The following is a 13,681-nucleotide window of genomic DNA, read 5'->3' as shown; positions in this document are numbered from 1 at the left end:
TGACAAACGAGCGGGTCGAGCCAAATATGAGTCGATCGAAAACAAGTTAAATAAAAATGGATAAAATACTCGACTCATATTTTAAATGGGTAAAAACGAGTTATTCAATGGATAATATGGGTATCCATATTTACCCATATTATTCCATGAATCAAGTTTCTCACATGCTCAATGAGCTCCAAAATGACCAAGTCATAAAGCATTTAAAGACATTAAATGATCAATTTGGATAATGAAGATGATACTCGTTACAATTTGGTCACAAGATCACAAGTGTTAGAATTAAATAACTAAATCAGACAATTGTGACTGGAACACTTTTGTCAAATGACAATTAAGTCTGCCTAATCCACCAAAATTGTTATTAAAAAAAAGAGATACATTTGTGAACTTTACAGAAAGTTGTTTTGTTTTCTGCTCAATCAAACTCAATTGTTTGCATCAATGTAGTCTCTTGTGTGTTACTACATGACAACTTTCTAACAGTTCTTCAAACACTTATCCCATCTTATGCCATGACCTCTAAAGCCTCCATGGTTTGTCCAAGTACGTTAAATATTGTTGCTGCAATATGAGATGGTGTTAATCCAGCTTTCGTCAACTGATCAACTGGAGATCCATGGTTAATTGCTCGGCAGCATGTTAACTCTAAAAAGACGAAGATGTTGCACCTACAAGGCCACTACTTCCAACAAAATTTCCACAAACTCTCAGTGATTTCTGCTATTGTGGATTGTCATTTCAGATGCGATGATCTGACAGAAAAAGAAAAAAAATCGTAGGTATGCAGAAGTTTTTAGATAGCTAATATACGCATATGCAGGATATCGAAAAACTGAATTCGCTTTCTCACACACACAGAGAGTTTAGAGAACTACTACCATGCAGCTCCAGATCCATTTCCATTGAAAATTGACTGAATGTTATAAATACAAACACACTCTCGATGTGCTGCTATTAGAAAAGACGACAATCACCTTGGTTAATGTAGAGATTACCATTAACAACAAAAACAAATACACCTAAAGAGCACCTTATTCCAAAATGATCAAACAAATCTCAATGTTCTGCTATTAAAAAAAAGAAGAAGATGGATTTTGGAGAGTTGACATCTCCTCAATGAAGAATCTATACAGAAATACCAAACATGCTCACTACTTCACTAATTGTAACTTGGGGATCGATCTGCTAAATCACTCTGTCGAATTCGGAAAGATCCAGATCGAGTACATTGTAACCAGACTTGCAATTAGAGGCAAAGAGTGTATTTAAGACAACAAAAAAAAGCAACAGTGATCAAGAATTGATGGTTCATTACACATTCTAATAAATGTGAAGTTACATATCTAAGTTCAGAAAGATGAGAACAGTTGATANCTCACTTTTCTCTCTCGCACACAGAGAGAGAGTTTAGAGAACTACTACCATGCTGCTCCAGATCCATTTCCATTGAAAATTGACTCAATGTTATAAATACAAACACACTCTCGATGTGCTGCTATTAGAAAAGACGACAATCGCCTTGGTTAATGTAGAGATTACCATTAATAACAAAAACAAATACACCTAAAGTGCACCTTATTCCAAAATGATCAAACAAATCTCAATGTTCTGCTATTAAAAAAAAGAAGAAGATGGATTTTGGAGAGTTGACATCTCCTCAATGAAGAATCTATACAGAAATACCAAACATGCTCACTACTTCACTAATTGTAGCTTGGGGAGCGATCTGCTAAATCACTCTGTCGAATTCGGAAAGATCCAGATCGAGTACATTGTAACCAGACTAGCAATTAGAGGCAAAGAGTGTATTTAAGACAACAAAAAAAAGCAACAGTGATCAAGAATTGATGGTTCATTACACATTCCAATAAATGTGAAGTTACATATCTAAGTTCAGAAAGATGAGAACAGTTGATAATAAACTGTCATCAACAACAGAGAGTACTAAGAACAATATGTGAGTTGCTCTCAAATCTTACCTCTAAGTTTATCAACATAAGGTTGATGGTCAACAACAATCTCATCTTCATCAGAATCTGGTTCGAATCCATCAAGATCTTAAACAATTTAAAAAAAAACAAGTCATTACAGTTCTAAATGCAAATTCACTAAATAAAATGAAACAAATGAAACTAGAGAAGATAAATTTACCTTCTTGTCCACAAATCCAATCCCTAGTACATAGTTTCGCCTCAGCATTTGCAGGAAGAATAGAACTTCAAAACTTTCCAATGACATGACCTCCGGTGCTAAATGCAGATTCAGAGCCAGCAATTTTTTATAGTATTACATTATATAAGTTAAATCCCTTGTGTTTTTATAAGATCAAAATCCATAAAAACTAAGTTGTGCGGACTCTTCACTTTCGATACTGCATCCGTGTCAGATTCTCCAAAAATACACTACTTTTGGAGAATCCGACACGCACCCGTCAACATTTTTGAAGAGTCTGAGCAACATAGAAGTATAAAATTCAATGCTATGAAACACTTCGATGCTGCAACAAAGGTTTTACTTTCATCACTTGTCTAATCCTATCTTTAATACCATCTTCTAATCTTGTACACAATTCTTCATCAAGCAAATCAATCTTCCCAGAAGATTCTAAAGCATCACGAACTAGTTTATAAGTATATTCTCTTGGAATCGAACCTTGTTCAGCCAATTCGACAAGAAGATCTCTTGCCTCCACCACCCTACCAGTTTCACACATAGCATGAATTATCGGTGTATACGAACTGTTACATGGTAGTACTACTCCATGATTCATTCCTTGCATTCTTCTCAGCATTTCAATAGCCTTATCAATCTCATTTGTAACACTATAATACCTAATGAAAGAATTATACGTAATTCGATTAGGCACAACCCCTCTTTTCACCATATCATCCAACAACTCCAATGCTCTCTCTATCCTATTAGTTTTGCAGCATCCATTGATCAAACTATTATAAGTTACTACATCAGGAACAAATCCTTTGAATAGCATGACGCGAAACAAGTGATTCGCCTCCCACATTCTCCGTCTAATAGCTTTTCTACAGCCAGTTTCCATACCATATCTACAATAAGAGCTAATCAAAATTGTGTAAGTAAAGACATCAGGTGGACACCTAAAACCAGGCAACTCCATTTGCTCCATCAAGAACTTAGCTTTTTTGAAATTCCCAACTCTACAAAGAGCAAATATGAGAGTGTTGTAAGCATAAACATCAGGCTTACAGTGAAATTGCTTCATTCTGTAGAAAGTAGTCAATGCTTCATTTACCAACCCTTCTTCTCCTAGGCATTTTATCAAACACGTAACAGTCGGTGTCGTCAAAAGCCCTCTTCTCGACATTCTTTTGAGAAATTCCCAAAGAAGCTTCGAATTACAAGACCCTTTGGCAAGAACAAGAGACATCTCTCTGCAAGTGAGCTCATTGTGAGTAAACCCACAATGGGTCTCAACCCAATGGAAAAATTCCAATGCTTTCTCTAATCCTAATTGTACCTTTTGAGGATCTCTATGAGCGGCTGGGCCAAGAATGAGTACTCCCTTCCGAGCGTTATGGAACTCTTGTTTCAGGTTTCTCTGCTTTAATGGGGTACGGTAGCGAAACCCATTTTGTCGGCCGATGGATCTTGGGGATTGGAAGAGGAATCTGGGGATTGATCTTAAGACTTGAGTAACTGTTTCTATAGTCCAAATGGGTTGGAGAATTGAAGCCTCAAATGACCGATTTCTGATAATAGCAGCCATAACTTGATCCATAACGAGGTTTTGGTTGAAAGGAGAAGAAAGTGATCTTGATGACAACATGATTCTGCAAAACAAACATATTCCGACTTTCATATTATATAATCAACCAAAGCCATCACCATTGATCGCCCATCAACATTAAATGAAATGAAATTAGTGGGTGTCTTGTAGTCTCCTTATTATACATGAGGCGCACACATCCTAGAACACTTGAACTCGGTACTTAGATACTAAGTTTGTCATACCTCAAGCCTATACCCTAGGCGTGATCGATACCTAGAGCCTTTATTGGTCCCTAGGGAATCTTTGATCTGACTTACTAGTGAGCAGAAGACTAAACACTTACACATAAGCTTTAAAATAGATGAGCATTCGAAACATTAAAACATACTTTATGAAAAGTTTGAAATGTGAATATGAATCATAATAATAATATTTAAAAGGCAAAATGATCTTATGGATCCTTATACTTATATGAGTTTGTATTCTAGATCCTTCTATTTAACCTTTTGTCAGCTGAACCCCTAAACTCAATTAAAATGAGACTTTTAAATCCCTCCAATCATGTGTGTAGCTCATTCTCTCTTACATAAATGATATGTCATATCCACATCACATATATTAATGTCATATCATAATTATTTCACAACTATTTTTAAATTATTAACAAAAGTGTTATTTTCTATTTTAAAAAATAAAATAAAATAAAATAATTATTTCTCTCACCCTCCCTTCTCCTTCCTCAACCCACAACCACCATTAACACCATCTCTATTCTCCTTAAATATTTTTTCTTTTTCAGGCCGTCATTGTCTATTGTTGTGTCAAGGCCCTTCAAGTTTTTAAAAATCATAATTCAATTTTTCTCAAAAATTTATCATTTGCAAATCTTAATCGTAACCATCTACCATCATTTGAACCACCATAAATCCTTTTTCACCATTGATGCCAATAAATCACCATTAAAGTACTTCAATATATCATAATATTTGTACACAATTATACATATCACATTTTACCTAATTTCACAAAGATATCCAACAACCACATTTCATCCTTCAAAACTATTGAATCTTTGTCACCTCATGGGTTTTAAATTACCAAAAAAATGGAAAGAAAACATAGATCTACATCAATAATACATTATCATTTCTCAAAAAGAAAGAAAATATGAAAAAAAAGAAAAAAGGGAGAACAAAGAAACGGGGGAGGGCTAGGAAGGGGGAAAAGAGAGAGAAATAAGGGTTGGTGGGGAAGGAAGAGAAAAAAGAAGTAAAAAATATCATTTTTAATTTTCTTATTTTTGTTTTTTTTTAAAAAATTATTTTTAGTCTAAATTTTGACGTTTATGCTCCTTTAAACGGGTAGGTGTGGAACAAGACCCACGACTACTTGAATAATGAACTAGAATGTTCTACTAAAACTAAATGGCATAAATAAATTGGAGTCCTCTGAAAGTAAGGATGTCTCACCAAAAGCTGATGGAGAGGATCTCAATGAAGCGTCTACTGTCGATCCTGAATACATGTATCTACATCATTAAAAGATGTAGTGTCGAATGACGTCAGTACATATAATGTACAGTATGTAAAATAGCTGAATGAAACACTTGTTAGACGGAATATACTTAACTGAAAGAGTAACTCAGAAAAGAACTATAAAATAGATAATTGTAAAGTAAAGCATGCAAGTGTATTGAAATCAATAGAACATTACAACTTAGTCATATGCAATGATATCAAATGCTAAAATAGAATACTTTACTTTTCTTGGGGAGTTTCTCTAATAGACAACCATCACTATAAGCCTCGTAATGATACCACGTCTTGCCCACATTGTCAAAGCTATCTAATACATTGTCAGGATAAAGGACGAGATGAACTTATGAATCTAATAACAAAACCCTTACCAGGGGCTTTATGAGGAGTTGCCCGAATCAACAATACGATCCTATTCTACACTGACTGCAAAGTTATGGAGTTTGGATTATCTAACTCGTATCCAACTCGGTGCTCAATACTACTCTCAAAACATGCAAATATGGTTCCATTTTAGGAAAAGGCTAAGGGTCCCACCTTAGGGGAAAAGCTGAAACATATTGTCTCGACTTACTGTTCTGCATACTCTTTTATCAAAACACTGAATTTACTTTAAAGCTGGTCCAGTTCCATGTTTGTACACTTATTCAACACTTGGGGGAGTATAATCCCACCCACCTGCCCTGTTTGCACTTAAATACTAGGGTTCTACACTTATTTTAGTAACTGACATGCAATTAGGTCATCCCAAATGAAGTTGTGCATGCTATATTCTCAGCTTGCAGAAGTGGCAATTTTGACTTGGCAAACAAAGAAGTGAACAATATCATTGCAGAAGGATATCCTGTTTCTCAGATGCTGTCTCAGGTCCAACATTTAATTTTCAACATCAATTCGTACATTTGCAGTTAAAATAGAACTTTTTTCGTAAATGAGAAGTGAGTATTATTTTTTTCTTTTACGGGGAACTGACTACTGACTACTGACTAATGAATAGTTGTGTGCTATGAATAGCAAGCAGCACAATGCAAGCGCTTAGCAACATGCCACAGGACATGGCATTTTGAATTTGTATTCCTCGTACCAAAACTTGGCACGTCACGTTAATCTACGGCTTATGTATGCATCATATTGACTTAGGGGTCGTTTGGTATGAAAGATAGGTACAAATAGTCTTGGGATAATTATTTTGTGGCACTTAATTTAGTGTTTGGTTGGGAAGTTTGGGATAACTTATCATGGGATTAATAATTAGTACCGGGATAAGTTATCCCTTCCCATGGGTGGTATAAATGACTAAATGACAAAAATGTCCCTTTAAACACTTTTTATACATTATTTTTCACATCCATGAAGGGTATTTTAGTAAACTTATATGTTGTTAAGATTTATTATTTTGAATACAACAAACCAAACACTCACTAAAAAATAATCTTCATATAACTTATCTCATTATAACTTGAATTCAAACCAAACGACTCGTTATAGTTATAAGCAAAATTATATTGGCTGCATATTGTCTTTTCACAAGTCTTGCAACATAATTATTTAGCCAACACCTCGAAATAACCATTATTGCTAATTTCAAATTTCAAATACTGTTTGCTAAATAAATAAAAAATCATATGTAAATATCGTTTATCATTATTCCCCAACATCTTGAATTTAACCTCTTAATAATCCTATCAAATCAACAATTAAGAGGGAGAAGGTGTTATTTATTACTATATCTGTGTATGCGTTTAAGTCACTGTTGTTCATCTTGTATTCCTAAGATACTTAGAACAAAACTTTGAAGAACTTGGTAAGACACAATAAAGTTTAAGAACATTTTCACAACTAGAAAATTAAAACTAATAGAGAAACTAGAATCAGAAACAGATTAGAAAAAATATACGAAATATTTTTTCTTAAAGAAGAATTGTTGTCAATCGGTGTTTAAAGAATCTTTCTGATTCCAACAAACTTTGCAGAAACACGAAGTTACCAAAGTTTAATGAACCAGTGAAGAATAGAAGAACAAAAATTAATTCACAAATCTAAAATCTGGAACACATACCAGAATCTGGAAAAACAGAAAGAAGATCAAGCCCACTGAATGCACAATGTCCTCTTAAGGAAATTATTCCCCTCTAGTATCCGAGGTTTGATTTGGAATATGTCTTCCCAGGATAGAATGATCTCAATCACCAGTGTATTGATACCCAAAACGCTGGTGTCAGCGAGCCACTCAACGGCAGTAAAGTACACTTAGAATACTAGATTTAGTAGTAGAAGAAGAAGTCCAGAAATTTGTTCTATTAAAATGAGAGGAAATTCCTCAATTTATAAAAAACAGAGGGTAGTGTGAAAATGTCCTTATTGTGCCTTACCGGAAAGGTCACAAACCTTTGAAAAGTCACAATCTTTTGAAAAGGTCACCACCTTTCATAAAAGTCACAACTTTTCATGAAAGTCGCAACTTTTGATAAAAGTCACAACTCTTCATAATAGTCGCAGCTTTTCATCAAAGTCACAACTCTTCATAAAAGTCGCAACTCTTCATTTTCCATTCACACCTTTTAAAACCCAACAATCCCCCGCATGAATGGGGAATGACTCCAAGACAAAAAAACTGACAAGTATGTGTACTTTACAAGCAAGAATTAATTGCATCTGGATAAGTAGGTTTTCCCTTGGACTTTCCGTAGTGAACATATGTTGGATATACTCAGTCAATCGGTAGATGCGATATCTTTGAACCGTCGAGCTTTGGTGTATACCTAGACAACCATATATCACACAATTAACCGTTTATGGTTCTTACGGTTGTGTTCGTTTCAGCCATGAACACCTCCTGGTTTCATGAGTGTATAGAGAATAGACTTTTGACAATAATTCTCTTTGAAGTGGCATACACTTCACACTCACATAGGTGATTTCTAACCGTGTTATCGCATAGATACATTTTTTGGTCAAATCTGCCAAACTTAGCAAATCATTAAAAACATTAAGCTTTAGTAACTCATTAACAAGCCTTAATATTGTATCCTTGTTCCTGAGCATTGTCTTCATCATGAGAATGGATTGAGTTTGTTGACAATGCCGAATCGTCAGTCACAACTTTGTTTTTCTCCTTGAATCTAGCTCTTGGGATCTCCAGTTTGCTAGATAGAGTTACCGCTATGATGACTTGTCCTAAACCGTAAACCTATTCCTTTAGATGATCTTTAAACTTTCTCTCTAGTTAGGCCTTTTTGTAAGTGGATTCGACACATTATCCTTTGACTCTACATAGTAAATTATGATAATTCCACTAGAGAGTAGTTTTCTAACGATATCTTGTCTATGTCCTATATGACGAGACTTTCCGTTATACATCATTCTCCATGCCCTACCTATTGCATCTTGACTATCAAAGTGTATGCATACTAATGCCAATAGTTTGGGCCAAAAAAAAAAGAATATCTATGAAGAAATTCCGGAGTCTTTCAACTGATTCACCGACCTTATCCAGAGCACCTAGCTCAGAGATCATTGTAGAGCTAGCGATACATGTCTTTTTTTTTTTGGAATATGTCTAAGAGACTGCTCCTCTAACAAGAGTAAATACATATCCACTCATGGATTTCACTTCATTTGTCTGGTGATCCAATTCGCATCACTATATCTTTTCAATACTGCTGGATATTGTTATAATGCAAGACATAGTTTTAAGTATTTCTTAAATACTCTAAAACTCTTTTCATTGTCATATAATGAGTTCGATTGGGATCACTCGTGAACCGACTTAGTTCATTAATAGCAAATGCTATATCTAATCGCGTACACTTCGTGATATACATCATACTTCCCAATACTCTAGCACAATCAAATTGTGAGTCACTTTTGCCTTCACTCTTTTGAAATGCAAAGCTCACATTTATTGGAGACTTGACAATATTGAAATCCAAATATTTGAACTAGTCAAGTACCGTTTCAATGCAATGAGACTGCGAATATGCTAAATATTATGGAGTTCTAAGGATTCTTATACCTAAGATCGCATCAGCTACTCCAAGATTTTTCATTCCAAACTTGCTTTCTAGCATACGTTTAGTAGCATTTATGTCATTAGTGTCTCCATTGATGATCAGCATATCACCAATTATGCAAACAAACAATGACCTAGTGATTTTAATGTAAACACATTTATCACTTCCATCATTCTTAAATCCATTTACCAACATAGTTTGGTCAAATATCTTATGTTATTGTTTGGGCGCTTGTTTTAGTCCATAAAGTGACTTAATAAGTTCACACAATTTCTTTTTTTTACCAGGAACCACAAAATCCTCGGGTTGTTCCATGTAAATTTCTTCCTCCAATTCTCCATTTAAGAGAGTTGTTTTCACATTCATTTGATGAATTTGAAGGTCATATACCACAACTAACACAATTAACATCTAAATGAATGTAATTCTAGTTACTGGTGGCGAGTATGTGTCGAAAAGATCAAGACCTTGTTTTTGTCTTGCTTTATATCTGTCAACAGTTCTATCGATTTTCATTTTCCTTTTGAGGATTCACTTTGAACCCAAAAGTTTATTTCCTGGGGGTAGATCAACCAACTTCCAATAGGATTGCTCAAGATTGAACCAATCTCACAATTAATACCATATGTCCAAAAGGATGAGTCAACAGAAGACACAAGAAATGTTACAAAAACATATTCGAAGAAAGTAGATGTCCTTTGACATTTACTACACCTCGAAATCTCTTTATTAAGTACATTCTCCTTTTGTTCTTTCCAAGGTCGTTTCGACCTTTCACTAGACTACTCAAGTCTATTATTACAGTCCATTGTCTTTGGTCCTATTTTATTTCTTTTAGGAATAGGAACTTGGACTTTGGCTAGACACCCCACAATTTGAAATATTTCAAGTTGGATTTCCTTCATTTCCATTTCTCATATGGAATAGATTGTGTTCTGGAAAACAAAACTTTTTATTGCTTTCTTTATGAAAAGGCAAAATTTTTTGTTGTTCCCTTTTGCAGTAAGAATAGTTCCTCCACACAAGTTTTGTGGAAAACCAGAACTTATAAGTAATGCATTGATCATTTCCTTCAAAGTTCAGTTTTTTTTTCCTATTAGATTGAGGTGAATAGGACAGCAGTTTGATGGATAATTCCTCTTTTCAAACATATTTCTGCAAAATGAGATTTAGACTCTCCATCCCTATCACTTCTTATCTTTTTCCCAACTGATTTTCAACTTCAATATTATATTGTCTAGACGTTTCTATTGCTTCACCTTTATCATTCAGCAAATAGACATAGTCGTTTCTAATGCAATTGTCAATGAAAGTTACGAAATATTTTTTTTCACTACGAGATGGTGTTAACTTCATATCACAAATGTCAGTGTAAATCAATTCTAAGGGATTAGAATTCCTTTCAACAGATTTATAAGAATGCTCAGCATACTTAGATTTCACACAAACTTGACATTTTTTATTTATTGCACTCAAAGTTAGACAAAACTTCTAAGTTGATCAGTTTTCCTTACAAGGTTTTGTAATTGACATGTCCCAATTGTTCATGTCACAAACAGTTTGACTCAAGCAAGTAAGAACAAATAAAAATATTGAGTTTGAAAAGTTCTCCGCAAGGTAGCTTTTTCTCACAGATATTTGTTCCTATTTCTTACAATTTTATATGACACAAACATTGTTTAGACCTTGTCAAATGTCCTTTTCAGTAGGACCTTTCCATAACTTTCAATTTGATTGTTATAGAACTACCCATGAACAAAGTTTCATCAGGTCCAATTAGGGCTGGCAGGGGGACAGGGTCGGCCCGCCCCGGCCCACGACCGGTCCGAGAATCGGCTCGCTGGACCTGGTCCCGCATATTTTCGGGGGTTTGGGAGGGGTCGGGATAGGGGACCGGTCAGGGGCCGGTTCACCCGTTGGGCCAGGTTGACCCGTCCCGGTCCTGGCCCGGATGAACCGGCCGGTTCGCGGGATCCCCTAACATTTTTTTTTTAAAAAAAATTCTATCCGTTGGGCAACGGCTAGTGGGCCCCCCCAACAGATTTTTTGACCCTTTTTCCCCCTACCACCCCTACTTTTAATAATTTACTTTAAACCCTCAAGTTATTATAAATACACTTTAACCCACTTTTAATATTATAAATACTCCTCTATCCCTTATTATTTCTTACAAAATCATATATTCTCTCATCCATTTTTTATATCCTTTCAAGTCTCAAATTCTCAATCTTAAGTCTCAATATTTTATTCCATTTAAGTCTCATATTATATCATAATACATATATTTCAATTCTAATTTTTCATATTATATATCATAATATATATAATTCTCATATTTGCTATCAAATATTGGAGTTCCAAATTACAAGTTACAAGTCACAACAAACTACAAGCTTCAAGAATCGGTTATAACGTCTGCTATTAACGCAGACATTTGGTACATTCGTTTTATAATATTTATATTTTATTTTTCGTCATTAATTTTTGTGTTATTATTATTTTTATATTATACTTTACATATAATTAAATATGAGTTCTAGCAAAAAAGATACCGGTAAAGGAAAAGAGAAAGAACCAAGTGACATTAGTAGATTATTTAATTTTACTAAAAAACGTAGTAAGGAAAAAAATAAGAGTAAATGTGGTGGTACTTCTAGAGTTAGATTTAATACAAATGATTCTACTTATGTTGATGATACTTCTTATGATATTGATTCAAATGCTCAACTCGATCGTGAACTTTTACAACAAATTTATGGTGATATTAATCCTTATCTTGATGAAAATTCAGGTGAAGAAGTAGAAGTTGGTTCGGGAGAAGATGAATTAGAAGATACACCTACTAGTCCGGTGACAAATGTTCCAAATGAAACTACAAATTCAACGGAGCAAAATTCTGGACGCCCACCCCTTATACCTCCTACAAGGGAGAAGGTGAAGTATCAACGCCCTAAAACTTCTGTTGTGTGGCAATTTATGACTTTAGATAAGGAAAATTCTATTGCTATTTGTAATAAATGTAAGCAACCTTTTAAACATAAACAAGGTGGAGGTCAAGGTGGGACGGGGGGCTTAAATTAGACATTTGTTATCTTGTGTGCCGATTCAATATAAATAAGCTAAATCATTAGCTAATAGAAAAAAAGAAATTCCAGTTAATGATTTTGATATTAATGTTAATGAATCGGTAGGGGCTTCTAACATGGTTCAAGGAACATTAGATCCTTCTAACCCCAGTGGTCCACTAACACAACGTAAATATAATAAGGAAAGATCGTGAAAATTTAGCTAAAATGGTTTCTGTTTGTGGTTTACCTTATAGTTTTCCTTCACATCCCGATTTTATTGAATATAATCAACAAACTTATAATCCTAATTATAGAGTTTTTTCAAGAAGTACTGTTAAATCTGATGTTTTTGTATATTAAGGTAAACATTGTCAATATCTTCGTTGTATGTTTAACATATTAGATTGTAGAGTGTCTATAACTTCGGACATGGGTCGTAGTGTTAATGGACGTGATTATTTAACTGTTACAGCACATTGGATTGATCATAACTGGAATTTGCAAAAAAGAATTTTAAGTTATAAAAAATGTGTAGAGAAAAAAACTGGTGCATATTTAGCTTCAAATATTTTGAGTGTTATAGATTATTACATGCTTATAGATAAAGTAATGTCTGTCGCATTAGATAATGCATCTAATAATGTAAACGCTGCTAGTATGTTAAAAACTGGATTATGTCCAATTGATGTTAATTCTTTTCATGTTAGATGTGTTGCACATGTATTAAATTTAGTTGTACAAGATGGTATTTCATTATTTGAATGTGGTTGTATGAAAATTGAATATGTTGTTGCCTTGATTTTTATGCTAATAGAGCTGCTAGAATTAGGGAATTTAATGAGCGTTGTGTACTATGTGATTTACCACCAAGAAAAATTCCAAGACATATTAAAACAAGGTGTAATTCTTTTTAGGAAATGTTTTCAGTTGCTTACGAATATAAAGGACCCATACAAATGGTGTTTAATGCTCATAATGCTGACCCATTAAACAGAATTTGTGAAGAAGATTGAGAAGAAACTAATGAACTATTAGAATTTTTAAGACTTTTTTATGATGCTACAACCATGTTTTCTGCAATTTATTATCCTACTATTTCATCAGTATTAATAAATATTTGTGCTATTTCAATTCAATTTTCTAGATACAAAAAAATTGAAAAATTTAGAGTTGCAATTGAAGGTATGATTGAAAAATTTTAAAAATATTTTTTTCCTATTCCTCAAATTTTTTTAACTGCTACTTTACTTCATCCTGACTATAAATTACAAGGTGTGCAGGGACTTGTTGACACTTTTTATGATACCTTAGAAATTT

General features: G+C 34.0%; 1 protein-coding gene across 2 annotated transcripts; it reads right to left on the bottom strand.

Annotated features, from left to right (window-relative positions):
- Nucleotides 1-271: 271 nt before the first annotated feature.
- Nucleotides 272-5,306, bottom strand: LOC125844662 (pentatricopeptide repeat-containing protein At1g77405). 2 transcript variants are annotated; one of them, XM_049523978.1, is made up of 4 exons: nt 5,218-5,306; nt 2,155-3,809; nt 1,983-2,060; nt 272-755 (listed from the first exon to the last, which is right to left on the bottom strand). In XM_049523978.1, exon 2 carries the CDS (start codon nt 3,803-3,805, stop codon nt 2,483-2,485), a length of 1,323 nt encoding a protein of 440 aa, XP_049379935.1. In that variant the 5' UTR covers nt 3,806-3,809; nt 5,218-5,306; the 3' UTR covers nt 272-755; nt 1,983-2,060; nt 2,155-2,482. The 2 variants fall into 2 exon arrangements, with proteins under 2 accessions (XP_049379935.1, XP_049379934.1); XM_049523977.1 differs by lacking the exon at nt 5,218-5,306 and having other exon boundaries at nt 2,155-3,869.
- Between the last annotated feature and the right edge of the window lie 8,375 nt (nt 5,307-13,681).

The sequence above is a fragment of the Solanum stenotomum genome, chromosome 11 (assembly GCF_019186545.1).
Source record: "Solanum stenotomum isolate F172 chromosome 11, ASM1918654v1, whole genome shotgun sequence".
NCBI lineage: Eukaryota > Viridiplantae > Streptophyta > Magnoliopsida > Solanales > Solanaceae > Solanum > Solanum stenotomum.
This window is presented reverse-complemented; position numbering and strand designations above follow the sequence as displayed.

Coding starts and splice junctions, on each gene's coding strand:
- LOC125844662 (XM_049523977.1), bottom strand. CDS start 3,838: ATGAAAGTCGGAATATGTTTGTTTTGCAGAATCATGTTGTCATCAAGA.